At 40.2% G+C, this 16,197-nt stretch overlaps 2 protein-coding genes across 2 annotated transcripts; both read right to left on the bottom strand.

Moving 5' to 3' along the window:
- Nucleotides 1–2,588: 2,588 nt before the first annotated feature.
- prelid3b (PRELI domain containing 3) lies at nucleotides 2,589–9,576 on the bottom strand. Its single transcript, XM_022202835.2, has 6 exons — nucleotides 9,402–9,576; nucleotides 7,461–7,629; nucleotides 5,962–6,051; nucleotides 5,386–5,456; nucleotides 5,182–5,284; nucleotides 2,589–4,108 (listed from the first exon to the last, which is right to left on the bottom strand). Exons 1-6 carry the CDS (start codon nucleotides 9,431–9,433, stop codon nucleotides 3,992–3,994), a joined length of 582 nt encoding a protein of 193 aa, XP_022058527.1. The 5' UTR covers nucleotides 9,434–9,576; the 3' UTR covers nucleotides 2,589–3,991.
- Nucleotides 9,577–9,915: 339 nt separating this feature from the next.
- On the bottom strand, nucleotides 9,916–14,328 carry tubb1 (tubulin, beta 1 class VI). Its single transcript, XM_022202714.2, has 4 exons — nucleotides 14,233–14,328; nucleotides 13,374–13,482; nucleotides 13,090–13,200; nucleotides 9,916–12,390 (listed from the first exon to the last, which is right to left on the bottom strand). The coding sequence occupies exons 1-4, from the start codon at nucleotides 14,287–14,289 to the stop codon at nucleotides 11,243–11,245; spliced, it is 1,425 nt and encodes a 474-aa protein (XP_022058406.1). The 5' UTR covers nucleotides 14,290–14,328; the 3' UTR covers nucleotides 9,916–11,242.
- Between the last annotated feature and the right edge of the window lie 1,869 nt (nucleotides 14,329–16,197).

Genomic DNA, 16,197 nt, shown 5'->3' with positions numbered 1-16,197 from the left:
TAGGAACATTAATAAGGGCTTTTAATATTTTAAAATCAATCAGTCACATAAAGCAGGAACAGCTGGATGCATGAAAGATAAAATTAAGTGAGGATGAAAGTGAGTGAAGCTTTAGGTGGTTTTGCATGTGTTTTCAGGTGACAAATGCGCAGTGAGTAAAAATGCATTTTTGAAGCTCAGTGAAGACAGCCTGGCCTGCAGCATAACCCAGTCATATTGTGTATGGTAAAAGCCCATGCTAAAAGACAGTACTAAAGCGATGTGATGGGTAAATAAAATAATCAGGGTCTATCACTGCTTACGGAGAGTGAGGGCCACCTAACCTTAGTGTTGTACATGTCATATCATCACCTGTGATAAAGTGTAATGCAGAGATAAACAGTGTCTAAGGGCTGATGCATGCATGTAGAAAATGTCACCACAATCCAGCACTGATAGAAAAGTTCCCCCAGTAAGTGTTTTTCTACAGTGCAGTGGGAAACATGACATATTCTGATAGAAGAAACTTCACCAGATTGGACACTATTATTTAAATGTCAGCTTCTTATCAATGTATTTTGACTCTGTGACTCTTTTACTATTTGGGCCACACACAGTAAACATGACAGAGTTGTCCCAGTCCCAACGTGTGACAGCAACAGTCATGTCAGATAAAATGCACTTTGTCAGGTACAATCACAAAACAACGCCACAAATAACTGACACACTTATTTTTAACAATTCATGTCACATGGCTGAGCAGTACTTTTAAAAAGAGAAACAGTTATTTGACTTTTTATAAAGATGAAGTTGCAGGTATGGCATTTGGCCACCAGATGGCAGCATGTGGCTCCTGCATTTCAAAGATGAAACATTTATGCAGCTTATCAAGTGAACAAAGTCACTTATGTCTGCAGAGTAACTGCCTCAGTGTCTGAACTCTGATAATGTGCAAAAATATTTCTTCATAGCCTTTTGCTATGTGACTGTTGTAATGCGTACATTCATGAGCGTTTGTCGACTGAACCTCCCAAAGACAGTCCAGCTACTGTTTTGACAGACTTGAAAGCACATCGGACATTTTGTAACTTAAATAAAATAATGCTAAAATTAAATATCTAGTTCAATATTAAATACTTCATTACTTGTCTAGAATGCTTACTCAAAAAAACATTTACAATCATGGAAAAAATTATTAGACCACCCTTGTTTTCTTCAATTTCTTGTTCCTTTTAATGCCTGGTACCACTACAGATATATTACTTGAAGAATACAATGAACGTGACAAAAATGCAGCTGATTCCATAATACTTTCTGTCCTGTTGGAACATGCTGAAGCTAAATTGTGTTCCCAGGGTATATAAGAGACCATTTCATGCCATAAGCAGCTCTGCACATGCAAAGGCCTAGAGGGGTTTCCTGCTCTCACATAATACCCAAAACTAAAGAATTATGTGAAGCCACAAAGGCAGCCTTCTTGGCACTGCTGGAAATTGGCATGAGTGAAAGACAGGTAGCAAAAAAAACTTGATTCATTACACTAAGAAAAAACAAGCCAAACATGGTACTATCAAATTCCTAGCTGGTCGCAGCAGGAAACGTCTTTCTACTCTATGAGATGACCGTCACTCATCCGTTCTTGTGTCAGGAATCGTTGTCAGAGCTCCAGGGACCTTAAAAATGAGTGGGCACTGTGGAGAAGTGGAACTTGTTCGACAAGGCCATTTTGAAACTGACTTCTTGAAGCTGATCTGAAGTCACACGTGGCACAAGAAAAGCCCTTCATCAACGCAAGGCAGAGGAAAGTCCAGTTACTCATTGCTGGGGATCACAAGGATTGGACTGTTGATGATTGTTCTAAGGTTCTCTTCAGTGATGAATCCAATTTTCAGTTGATGCCCACTCCAGGAAACTTATTGATTAGGAGGAAGCCTGGAGAAGCCTACAAAGCAGACTGTCTGCCCCTACAGTAAAACATGGGGGTGGATCAGTGACGTTTCAGTATGTGTGGAACAGGGTCAATGAACCAGGTCATGTACATGGCTACTCTTGAAAACAGTCTTCTTTCACGAGCTGGAAAACTCTTTCCTGCCTTCAGTGACTGGATTTTCCAACAAGACAATGATCCTTGCGACATGGAAAGGTCAGTTAAAGCCTGGATGGAGAACCAGAACATTGGAACCATGCCTTGACCTGCTCAATCACCAGATCTAAATCCAATTGAAAACCTGTGGAAAATCCTCAGATGCAAAATGGAGAACCACAAGCCCTAAAAGCTGTTTTTGGCAGAACAGTGCCATAGCTATTGATGGAAGAACTTAAGTGATTTTGGTTATTAACAAGGACACCATGAAAACTGGCGAGATATCAGCTATTAAAGTAAATTCTTATAAGCTGTTTTTGTTGTTGCCATTATATTTGTCCAAACAAATGTACCTTTAGATGTACCAGGCATTAAAATGAACAAGAAATTGAAGAAAGCGAGGGTGGTCTAATCATTTTTTCTATGTCTGTATCTCCAAATAAAACTGATTTCCTTTTTAGCAGCATCTAGGCTCATTTCACTGTAAAGTACACATTTAAAAATAATTACCAGCAAGGCTTGACAATTTAACAAGTTAAAATATTTTATTGCCACAATCTGCATTTGCTGAGAACATTTCTTCTTCACGGGCACCCAGTCAAAACGCACAGATTACATTTTCTGGCGGGCATGTGATATCACATGTTTTTTAACAATCAAACAAACTTATAACTCAGTTCTTCAAAACAAACTTTTTCCTAAATAAATATTCCTTTAACAGGTAAAAAAAAAAGTTTATATATTAATTATATATGAAAGAAACTAGTGCTTTCACTGTCACCACGCTGCTGTCCACCGTGTTAAAAGACCCCCTCAAATACACAATGTAAACACTCAAACGGTAATACCAACATCTTCACGTTATCAGCTCCGTCAGCATGTCTAGCAGCTTTTTTTGTTAAATTTTGTGAATTTGAGTGTGCAAGTAAGTCACTGCAGCTGTACAGTAAAAGGACATGCTGCCATGAATAACAGTGTGTTGATAAAACACTTGAGTGCAACAAAGAGGTTCAGTGTGTAACTAAAGGTTTTCACGGTTTCTCTTTACGTCAGACAGATTTATATCTACAGTAACGCAGCATTTGAGAGGGTCTTTTGTATCAAAAACATAAATATGGCAAATATTTTTGATCCCTTCATTTAACTTAAATACCTTAACAACAATTCTACTTATGACAGAATAACAACACAGTTCAGAATGAGGCTTGTGTATGTTGCCCGGTACAGTGTCCTGTTATCACGGAGGTCCCACAGGAAAGCATTGTTCAGATGACTCTCGTACCCAAATAAACCCGACTGTGAAACACATCATTGACATTCTGCGGTCGTTAAACCAACCATTCAGTCCGACCTGCTGTCTTGTACCCTTCACATGCGTTGAACTTGACAGGTTATTGTTTTCTCAACATGATTATTCCTCACTTCTCACTATTTTTCTTTTGACTCTGAGTTCACACCAGAGGAGACTTGCTGGAATTCTGAGGTCTTCTGCCAGATTAAAGCTGGCAAAGGTGTTTGGAAGAGGCCGGACGAAAAGCAGCGTCTGCTTTGGCACTTCTCTAGTGTTTCCAGTTCATCTGTTGCCTCTGATGCTTTTGTGCCGATGCTTCGTGCTTCCGTACACACAGATGATGATGATGTTTAAACTTGTCCCTGAGCGTGCCACCCGCTTTTCAGCCTCAGATCCCTCACCACTTTGGCCCTGCCAGGTAGCTTCCACGGAAAACACTCAACGGATTCCCTTTATGCTGCAGTTTGCTGCTTAAAATATATCTAATGTAGATAGTAAATTACAAGAGATGGTGGGATTTTACCCTTAAATAATACAAAAACCCGGAGCACCAAAGCAGCAGCAGAGCATCATAAAGGGAGGCTGGTTGTACTGATGTGCAGCCTCTCTCAGATTGTCCTGAACGGCAGAGGCGGGTGTCATTTCTCGGTGACGGCAGCAGCCATCGGGGTGCGTATGGTCCCGCGTGCCGTCGCTGCAAGCTCCTCGATCTCTGCGTTCAGCCGCCTGATTACCCACTCCATGGCTTCACGACCCTGATGGAGAACAAAATGAGACATTAGCCCAGAGGAAAAGATTTCAAATGAGTAGAATATGAAGCAGGACAGGATCTATAAGGTGACAGGAAAGTATGAACGAGGATGAGTGTGTGAAAACAGTGCAACAACACTTCGTGCAGAGAAAATGGGGATTTTAACTTCTCTCTTGCACTTTTCAAAGATTTTTTTCTTTTAAGATGCAACCTCTGGTGCATTTTCAGAGTACAAACAAGTGTAACCCCACAAATTCTTTCATTTGCCATCCCGCATCTGAATAGTCACTTCTAGTCTTTTTCATGCCAGGGTTTTCACAGCATCTTAAAGTGTAGCCGTTTCAAACAGCTACAAAGACTTTTGTCATTCAAACTGCTTTATTAGGAGAACAACTCGGACTTCACAAAGACAAATATTTCTTGGTCCAATTCTAAAAGTGTCAGGAAATTACGCTCTATAGCGGCAAGGAAATCCTAAATAAACAGAGCTAGCAGAGCATCAGGGATGATTAGCGGCTCCACAGCTAAACACAGAAGTCATCGTGTAGTTAGCAGGATTTTATAAACACGGTCACAGATTTTAAACAAAAAGTTACAGCGTGAGCCAAGAAACAAATCATTTACTTTTGTGTGAACCAAGATCCATTTGTATCACCAAACATTTTGTGGGAATGTCTGAACAGTTTGACAGTATATTTTTTTTATTTTCTTACAAACTTGCTGTTTTTAGATGGAGGAAAAGTAGTTAAACGCATTTGGTTCTCTGTTCCATCATTAAAATAATAGCTTGAGGGAGGATTGTGCACCCAATTCTGAAAGGAGAAATTGCCATGTTGCTAACTATAACTTGTGACATGGTTTCACAAGGAGACATTGGTTTATTTTAAGTTACGTACGCTGGGAACCATTAAATTAAATTCTAAAACACAGTTGTATTGTTTTCTTATTCTTATTTTACATCTGAAAATTAGGTGAACAAGCTGTACCCGAACAGCAAACTTAGCTCACCATTGTGGAACTACAACAAAGATGTTTGACAGATGCTTGCTCAAAATACACTTTAAACTTTTCTCTTACCTTCCCGGCATTCGTAGAGATGGTGCTGGCCATAACTCCCTCTAGGTAACTGCTGAGACTGACCCCTTTCACAGAGATGATAGCCTCCTGAGTCAGTATCGTTCTAGAAATGGCAGGTTTAAATGGTCAAAATTTGCCTTGCACATTATTATAGTGCTTAAAAAAACAGCAGTGCATTAGTGCAACAACGATGTAAAAACGTACCTCTCTGGATCTTCAGGGTGGGGTTTGTATGTTAACCTTTCATCCACAGACACCATGTTTGTGAACGTGATCTGGAAAAAGGCATTACAAGCGGTGGATCGGTAAATGTGGAGACACGTACAGGTCAGGTGTGTCACAGTGAAAGCTGTCGAGACCAGTCAGACAGCAGCACTGTAAACACTCCTTGTTGAAACATGAGCTATTGACCTGCGCAACAAGCAGAACCTCATTTGTGGAATTGTTCCCCATAAAGAACACTGAGTTATGCTTTCAGTCAGGTGGAACTCCGAGAGTCAAAGGGTTGTGTTTGTAGTTGACACATCCAAAACAGAACATGTTTTGTAAACGCATACCACCTGAATGTCTGTATGTATATGTATGCATGTATATACAGTCAGCTATCCCCGGTTGAGATAAATTCCAAGGTAGTTTTTATTATTTAAAGCCACCTCTGATAAAGTACAAACCCATATTTACATTATTCACAGAGCTCTTTCTGGTGGCTGTTATTCATCCATTAACTATTAGCTGTCGACATGAACCCTGAAGTATCAGTGTTTTGTTTTAAGTACTCACATTTGAAGATTGAAGTTCAAAAGTTTTCTCTTTGGGATCCACAACCGAGTGTTCCTGAACATACGTATACGTCCGTGCGTTACCAATGATCTAAGGAAAAAGAAAGAAACACACTTTATTACAAACTGAAATAAAAATAACTTGCAAATATTGCTCCTTTGAAATGGTCCCTTTGTGTATCAATTTATTTCGATATCTCGCAGTTTATTGTTGCCTCTTAAAAGGTATTAGGTATACAACTTCATATTCTGCATGCAGCAACTCATGAATCATCTGGAGACCGTGTTAAATTTAGACAAGTCACAACTTCATGTTAAAAAAATGTTACCTAATCTGTGTTATCAGTAGAAACACTAAGTTTGCAGTTGAATAACATACAAAGCATATGTCATGCTCTCAGAGAACCGCTACTCACACACAAGTCTCACACATTTTTTTTATTTGAAGTCTTTAAACTTTAAAATCTGATTTAAAACTCCTTTAAGTCAGATTTAAATGTAAGTTTTAATAACCTGTATGTGTTTTTTTTCAAGCTGATCTTAATGTAACAAGACAGAAAACACACCGAAGTCATGAAAATTAACAATGGAATGTTCAATAAAACATCTGAACAAGCTTCTCTTCCGCGAGCTTGACCTTTAAAATGAAATAGGGATTTTCTCTCAGCATTTATTTTCAGTGTGCCTCAACTAGAACTCCTTTAAGCCCTCGACAGCATCACTTTGTCCTAAACTGACGTCACAATAAGACGTCTGCATGATACATCTGGTTTATACGCAAATGCTGAGGCTCAGAAGTGATGTGCTTTGAGACAATCTGATTAACGGCTTCTAATATGCTATCAATCACTGGGACAGTGTGTGTCATAGATTGTCCTTGGAGTTAAAGGGGCTATTCATAGATGTCATCAGCGACTACAACCTCCAAATATCTGAGCAAAGCTCAGCGCTAAAGAACAGCATCTGATTGATTGGTCAGTGTTTGCAAAAGTCAATACAAGACAGATTGGGATATTAGCTTTCTTCAGCCTTATCACTACTCAGTTCAGGAATTCACAGATACAAAGGTAAAGTTCAAATGACATGTTCCTGAATTACAGAGGCCTCACTGCTCTGCATTCAAGTGACCTCTAGTTTAAACTGAGCCGACTGACACGGAAAGTTACATCACACGCCGTCATGGGTTACATCTCAGCAATGACAGAAATGGCACTACCGTGTTCAGTACAGCACGAGCCAGGGCACATAGCCATGAACTCGACTTTGCTCCGGTCAGTGACCAGGACTGGTGCTGCTGCTGCTACCTCTGGACAGAAATAGCCCTGTGGGTTAAGGTCAAGTTCGCTTAATGGAAAGCATCAACCTCTCACTGGTAATGAACTTGTACAGGCTATAACTGGATCCTTGTGTTGTGCTTCAATAGTCTGACTTCTGAAGTCATTTTAAGTCCATGTTTCGCCACAATATGAGAAGATGACACGTTTAGGTTTTGACTCTTACAGATTTCACTATAGATGGAAGACCCCACTCTGTGCTGAGCAGTCTTTTACTGTGGAGGCGTCCCTGCTTGTCAATGCCTCTGTCCAGAACGTCCACGCCGATCACACTGGGATTCATGGGGTTGGGGTATTTCTGCATAGCAGCCTTGGTCACCGTCTCCCAAGGGTGGCTATTGAGGCAAAGTCAAAAAACACCACTGTTATTGTAACATAGCAGTAAAACAGGCTACTATTTATTTTCAGTACATCTTGTGGTACTAAACTAATATAATTTCAAGAAAAAAATACAATGTAGAAGATATTCAAATGAGATAACTTTTTTGTTTTCAATGACAAAAGATCCATTCTGATATTTAAACAAATCAGCCATGTATAATGGTGGAGTGTACATACAATGAAGTATCGTACTAAAGTGAAATTTTGAGATACTTTTTAGTTAATACTACTTTACAATCACTTTCTGCTACATCAGAGGGAAATACAGTTTTTACCCCATTACATTTACCTGACATATATAGTTTCAGATACTTTACAAATTACAATTTAATATATTATAGATTGAATTATTGAATCATTTGTAGCTCCACCAGGTCCAATGCACCAGTAAGATAATATTAAAGCATATTAACGCATTAATATACTACATAATAGTACAACAGTGGCAATCCATTCTGTATTGAGTACTTACACTTTTGAGATGTACATTTACTTATAATACTTGAGAAACTTTTCAATGTAGGACATTTATTTACATTGTAGCACTGCTGCTTCGACTTAAGTAAATTAATTCCTAATAAAACAAATAAAAAAAAAATAGGCAATTATTTGGATGGTTTTAATTATTGCAATGAGTCACAATTGGTCATTTTTTAAATTTTATTTTCCACTGGAAAAAATACTAAATGATGATGTGATTCTTGCTGTGATCTACATGCATCCTCCATTGTGTCCGGAGATTATAATTTGTAGGCCAGGGCATCTCCATAGCACCACAATGTTTTATTTATCATGGTATTTGTGACACATTTTCCACTGTGTCAGAAAAATGCCGCTCCTGCAATTAGGATATTTCAATCTAGGTACAAACAATGACAGTATATGACACGTATTTTTAAATGAAGATGGTCGATAAATCAGCTAGTTTATTAGTTAGTTACGAAAAATCGAATCATCCATTGTTTTAATATTTTATTTTTAAAAAATTTAAAAAGGCAAGCATATCTTGGTTTAGACTTCAAACGGATGTGATACAATTGCCGAATTAATCTGTCAAATATTTTCAGGAACTCTAAAAACCACTGCCAAAATCCGATTTCCTTTACATAAATTCACAAGAAGCGTGTTAATAGCTTAATTTTTGGTTTACGGCACTAAAAGCACAGACTTCCGTGTTGGAGCAGAAACGCAGCAGAACGAAGTGTTGAATGGTTGCCACGGAGACGCGTGAACGCGCCGACGTTGCTCAGTGACGCAGACAGCTACGATAGAATGTAGGGGAAAGGTCGCGCGCCGGGGACTGGACCTGACCGGCGAGTTACGCAATTTAGGATAAAGAAATGTGTAACCAGACACTGATAAAAAACTACATTCATATCTGTAGGTTTTCCGCTTGTCTTTTATTTTTAAAGCACATTATTGACATTACTGGTGTGTTAATGCCTTTTTACCGTGCGCTGTTCATACAAAAAAAGGACACCGACTGATGTAACACGGGTAGCATCCATCTACGTTTGTAGCTTCTGCTGCTAGCATACAAGCTAATGACACTAAAGTTTGAAAAAGCTGCGTTTTATCGTTAGTTTTCTGTCTCAAACCCTGCAGTATGCCGTTCGCCGGATTAAATAAGACGCCAGTTGGTGTTACATAAGTGTCAGTGGACCTCTGATAGCCGGTCTATCTTTAAACGTGGTGTACAGTTTGTGCAGCGAAAAGCTGTACTCACTTAAATATGTGCTCGGAGGTCCAGATCTTCATGGTTTCGGTAGCTGATCGATGCGGGTGAGAAAGGAGGCGACGCGTGGATAAGCCGGTAAGTAAGTTGGCACAGTCACACTGACAGAAATCACTGAAGCACCTTTCAGACAACCGCGAGTCTCCTCCCCCCGAGCTGAGCAGTCACATGAGCGCATTACGCACATCCGCTGCTCTGGGACATGCTGCATCGGTCCTCTGACCCTGAATAGAAGTTATCATTACGCTGTAAAACTTGAGAGTTGAGGAGAAAACCTGACTAAATATAGCAACATATACTATTGTAGCGTTTCAGCTTAGCGTGCAGCATTCTTCCTTTGATTGTGCATGTAGCGCTGCGTGGCTGCGGGAGAAATCCGCCATGTAACCTTTGGTGAAGGTTGCAGGTTCTCCTGTTTGACGCAACATGGTCACATCTCGACAACTAACAGCACCTTGTCAGTGCTGCCCTTGGTTATGGCTCTGCAAGTTCTTTGGGTGCAGTACTTGATGGATTATTTATTTTTCTTTCTGCAGATATGAAGTTACAGAAACATAATCTGATTATTTTCAAATTAATAGTTCCCACAAAGGGTGACAAGACAAACCTGGGGAGTCATGAGATAATAAACAAAATACAAATCCAAAAAGGAAAATGTCGCTGTTACAGAAAATTCTACTTATTTTTTATATTTACCTGTTGCTGTTTCATTCGTATAGACTTTGTGGAAAAAAATATTGACATTGGTCACAATCTGGAGGTTTTATGCAACTAACAAGTACACATTGCTTCATTTTAAGTCAAGTTTCAAAGGTTGGGAGTCATTGGTGCTTTGAATGCTCTCTGCTGAATGCCAGTGTCCTTATCTCTAGCAATGCAAAGCACTAGCAAGTAGTTTTTAAAAGCTCCATACAGCTTTTAGTTGTTTTTTTATTCAATCAAATTAATGAAACAGTAATGTCACCTGCTCAAACTATCAAAAAGGCTAAAATAATTCCTCTCTTTGGTAACAATTTGTAAATCATACTAATTTCACTTCCTTAAATCTGAGAACTTTTTCCTTATTGGCTTCACTGCTACCTTATAATCTGTAATTTTCTATTATAGGGCAATGCTGTGTTTGTCACCATAACCTATATTCACATGCGAGTTACATGCATCTACTTTAACCCTGTACAGGAGTCTGGCCGACTTTGCCTCCGTCTGAGTAGCGCTGGGACATCTCCACGTCACGTGGGCTTATCTCAGAGTCCAGACACACTGGCCAAGTTATGTATAATCTCTGTGTCCCAGACTCGTACTAGTGGGAGGAAACTGTCACAGCCTTGAACGGTATCGCTGTGAGTGTGCTGTCAGAGTAATGTCCATCACTGCAGATAAAAGTTTGTTTCAGTTTAACTTTACGAAAAAGGAATTTTAAAAAAATTTAATAAACTCTCATTTGTTTGAAATCATCACTATTTAGTTTTACTCTTTTTAATTACCGTCATAACTTATGCAAACAGTGCAAACATCACAATTTTATTTTAAAAGCTGTGGATTATAATAAGCTGGTAAAATAATATATATGTATATACACATGCAAAAAAAGGTTCATGATAAAAATTTACTGTATAAGAAAAGCTATTTCTCCAATCAAACATACAAACACACAAGTCATCTGAAGAATACAAATTAGACAATTAGCATTATTAAAATATGGTGCACTGCTTAAAAAAAATAACTAACTACAAATGAAGAGTTCCCTTTTCGGACCACCGATCCCACATATGTTTTCTCCATCCATGCCACATAAAGTCAAACCAACATGCCACTCTGTACCCCTTTATTTTCTACTCATCTACAGTTTCTGTGATCGTTTCTGCCACTGTTTCCAGTTTAACCTCCACCTGAGACTGAACCTGTCTGGTCACTGATGATGAGGGTCTCTCCTCTTCTTCCTCCTCCTCTGGTTCCCAATCTAGATCAGCGGTGGCGTCTTGGTACTGCTGGTACTCTGACACCAGATCATTGAGGTTGCTCTCTGCCTCAGTGAACTCCAATTCATCCATACCTTCTCCTGTGTACCAGTGGAGGAAAGCCTTGCGTCGGAACATCAGGGAGAACTGCTCGCCCAGTCGGCGGAATATCTCCTGAATGGCGGTGTTATTGCCGATGAACGTGGAGGCCATTCTGAGGCCTCGTGGTGGGATGTCACACACGGCAACCTTGACGTTATGGGGGATCCAGTCCACAAAGTAGTTGCTGTTTTTCTGCTGGATTGCAAGCATCTGTTCGTCTACCTCTTTGGTGGACATCTTACCACGGAAGACACCGGCCACCGTGAGGTAGCGCCCCCGCCTCGGGTCGCAGGCCGTCATCATGTTGCGGGCATCAAACATCTGCTGGGTGAGCTCGGGCACAGTGAGGGCATTGTACTGCTGGCTGCCACGTGCTGTCAGAGGAGCGAAGCCTGGCATGAAGAAATGGAGACGAGGGAAGGGCACCATGTTCACAGCAAGCTTCCTCAAGTCTGCATTGAGCTGTCCCGGAAATCTCAGAGAGGTCGTGACCCCACTCATGGTCAAGGACACCAAGTGGTTGAGATCGCCGTAGGTCGGTGTGGTCAGCTTTAACGTGCGGAAACAGATGTCGTACAGGGCTTCGTTGTCAATGCAGAAGGTCTCGTCTGTGTTCTCCAGGAGCTGGTGGACTGACAGCGTAGCGTTGTAGGGCTCCACCACCGTGTCAGAGACTTTGGGCGATGGCATGATGCTGAAGCTGTTCATGATGCGGTCGGGGTACTCCTCACGAATCTTGTTGATGAGGAGGGTTCCCATGCCGGAGCCAGTGCCGCCCCCCAGTGAGTGAACCAGCTGGAAACCCTGGAGGCAATCACAGCTTTCACTCTCATTCCTCACTCTGTCCATCACCTGCTCCACCAGCTCGGCCCCCTCGGTATAGTGGCCCTTCGCCCAGTTGTTCCCGGCTCCTGAGTTCCCTGTAAGCCAAAATCAAGGTGTGTAGGTCAGGGAAATATGACAGATAAAAATACATGAAGCACACATTTTGTGCCATTTCTTTATTGCTGTGCTGGTTGCCTAATAATCAGGGAGGTTGATGGTGTCCTTATGCAAGACACTGAAACTAAGGGTGCTCCAGAAGACATTACTCAGCACCTCTGCTGATATTGATGTGTGAGTGTGTTTTCTGAATTGATGAGAACATAGCAAAGTGCTTTGAGTACCAAAAAGGTAGAAAAGCTCTATTTAAGAGCAAAACATTCACCGTTTACTTCTTTGCTTGAAATGTTCTCAATTCCATGTTGCCAATAAATACATGTTTACTTTTCTTTCGTTAAATTTGTACAATTTAAGTAATGTTTTTGTTTTACAGTTTGACATAATCCATTTCTTTTGTGTGTTATAAATGTTTTCCACACTAATATTTATGAAACATTTGTAACCTTTGCATTAAGTGCGATGTGTATCGTTGTCCAGCTGAAAACACTCATGTTTTCTCACTCAGATTTTGACATTATAAATATAAATGCTAAGTTTTAAACCAACATTAGGAACCTCAATTTGGGGTAGCCAAAGCAGAAAGTGTATAGATGTGTAAATCATCTTTATATAACCAGACAAGTATGAAACAGCCTCATGAGATGTTTGAAAGTGTGAACATTTCTTATCTGTCTCACCATGGATGAAGTTGTCTGGTCTAAAAAGGGCCCCGATGCGGCTTCCTCTGACACTGTCCATGGTGCCAGGCTCCAGGTCCACAAGCAGGGCCCTGGGAACATATTTACCACCTGCAAACACATTGGAAATGTGTTACTAATACAGCAGGAAATGGACATCCTGAACTTAACTATGTCCCCTCTTTGTGTCAAAGTTTCAGAACAGCACTTAAAAAGAGCAGTAATGATTAACTGGCAAACAACATCTTAAGACGTCTGGACAAGTAATGTAACTTCTTTCTTACCGTATGCTTCATTGAAGTAGACGTTGACCCTCTCTAGTTGGAGGTCACTCTCTCCTTCGTAAAGTCCTACTGCATTGATCCCATGTTCTTCACTGATCACTTCCCAAAACTACAAAGAAGGAAAACATCACTGTAATATCAACAGAACTCAAGCTGTTTGCAGAAAAATGTGGGTTAGATCAAGTGCTAAAAATGTTGCTGTTTAGGGACATCATTATGATGATTTCTGCAGAACAATGATATTTCCCCCTTTCATTTTTACACCTTTATATGATTATTTCTCAGTAAACGTTACTGTGGCTACTCATGATCTTGTGCTGATCAGATGAATGAATGAACTGTCGATACACACAATAAAATATCTGAATTACATCTGAAATAACCGCTTGATTTTTTTTAACTGCCATATTTTGCAGTATCAAAAACAATATGCGACTCAAGCTTTGGCTGAATTATCTTGTGGTTTTTCTCTCTTGTTTTGTGGTCACAATGATAAAAATGTCCCACCCATGCTGCTCTCGCTTTGGCTCTTATCTTGTCTGTGAGTGCTTGACAGGGAACACCCTGTGTCACTCGCAACTGTTTGGGGCAACATTCAAAAGACCAGTACATGCCAAAATATACACCACAATGAAAAAACTACAACTAAGTAGCCTGTTGTACGCAGTTAAGACATAAGTTACAAGATTTTATTTCAGCCAGTGTGAAAAAATGCTTTAATTATAATAAGAAATACTCATAGTAGTTTCTATTCAAACAGATGTGTCATTAACATTTCTCTCAAAAAGTATATAAGCAGGAGACAGAACATTTTTGCCCATTTTAACTTCAACGATGGAGAAGGATTTAGTTTTATTACCTTTGAGCCGATCTGGTTGCCACACTGTCCAATTTGCAGATGTACAATTTCACGCATGATGATCAGGCTACACTACGCAGAACAGCTGGGGGTCTGTGATAGTCTTCAGTTTGCTAACTGGGCTTTTATACAGGACCAGAAATGATGTCACCAGCGATGCTAGGGAGTCACCACAGTCGTTAATATGTTGGGGACCCGTCATGAATAATAGACACAAAAATAAATAGAGAAGCAGGTTGTAAATATTATTTCAATGCATTATATGAGTGAGTTTTCCTTACTTCCTTTATTCTTACATTTGTTAAATTGGTTTACTGTTTTATTGTTGCTGTTTATCTGTATGTTTCACTTTGATTGAATAGTGTAGTAGATGTAAATAATGTACAAATGCATCAAAAAGTATTTGTTAAAAATGGAAAAAGCACGCAGTACATTCTTCTCCTGTAAAATTGTGCAAACTTATATCAGTACTACATGATTCTCTACTGTCATAAATTTGTGAACTGCTGGTACAGATAAAAAAGCAGTTGGTGCAATGATGCACAACAAAACAGCATCATTATGTTGGCTGTACAATGGCCATCTGTGAAACTAAGCAAAAACAGGAAGGAAATGTGCAAATGGGCAAAGATGAATTGAAGCTGTTTGTTTCTCTGGTCAGTGTCAGATAAGACCCGTTTCTTTAACTACATCGTCATGACGACCAGTTTGCACGCACATAGAGTTTAATCATGTTGTCTGGAGTCAGCTTGTGTGTTGTAACAATGGTTTAAAATGGACAAATGTTAGGAGATTATGTAGAAGTTATGCTACCATCTAGAGGACTAACACCGGCATAACATGGTATCTAGTAGGATTTTAGAATGTGGTGGTAGCTGAATAAGTTAGACCAGGGGTGTCAAACTCATTTTGGTCCAGGGGCCGCATATGGCCTAATTTAATCTCAAAGGGCCAGGACCAGTAAACCTATAGCATAATTACCAAGAAGCAACAATAAGTCTAAGTTTTTCCGACATTTTTGTGCAAAGGAGAACAAGTATATTAGAAAAATATTTATATGTAATTAACTGTCCTTTTAAAAATTATATTAGAAACAACCAGAGATTAAAGTAAGTGCAATTTCAACAACACTATGACTCAGTTTAACATTAATTTGTGTGCATTGTGCATTACAACCATAGACTGTATATAAAGATGGCAAAATATAGCATAGCAGATAAATGCTTAAAACATGTCTACGGCTGTCCTATTCGTACAAACTCTACTTGTTCAAGAAATAGTAGCAGCAGCTGTTATTAAAATGTGCAGCACATAATCAAATATCTTGGATTCAAATCACTGAAATGTTCATGGTGATAGATGTTTTTTAAAGTCGGCATTTTAAAGGTCCCATATTATGCTATTTTTCAGTCACATCATATAGGTCTCAGAAGCCCAAAAACATAGTATTTAAGTTTGTTCGCCCCAAAATCATCCTTTGTTCGGAGTTTCAGCGGTGGAAAAATTCGCTCTCACCAGCCCTCCTCAGAGCAGGCTGTTTCTGGGCCTGCTTCCAGGTATGCAAATGAACGCATCTGTCCGCACCCACTCCCCCTCCCTTCTCTGGGAGAGAGGGGAGGGTTCAGTGCTACATTGGTGTCAGAAGTGGGATGGCGCTCGCCCGACTGCAGATGGAGGAAGAACTGAGGGAGCTCCAACAAGCTGTCACCGAGGGACTGAGCCGCCTCTTGGGAGCAAACCCAAGAGGAAAAGAGCCGGCCAGCGGAGAGTTCACTCCCGTAATCCCCGACAGCTCCACCACACCAAGAACCCGCCGCCCCTTGACGAAACGGTGGGTCGCCACAGGCAGCAGCCGCTAGCAGGAGAGGTGCGCGCACTCAGGGGGAGGAGTTAAATCCGCTTATTTCGTCATAAGCGGACCCAAATCAAAATCAGACGTTTGAGCAAGCATTTTCACAAAATGTG

Source organism: Acanthochromis polyacanthus, chromosome 5 (assembly GCF_021347895.1).
Source record: "Acanthochromis polyacanthus isolate Apoly-LR-REF ecotype Palm Island chromosome 5, KAUST_Apoly_ChrSc, whole genome shotgun sequence".
Lineage (NCBI taxonomy): Eukaryota > Metazoa > Chordata > Actinopteri > Pomacentridae > Acanthochromis > Acanthochromis polyacanthus.
This window is presented reverse-complemented; position numbering and strand designations above follow the sequence as displayed.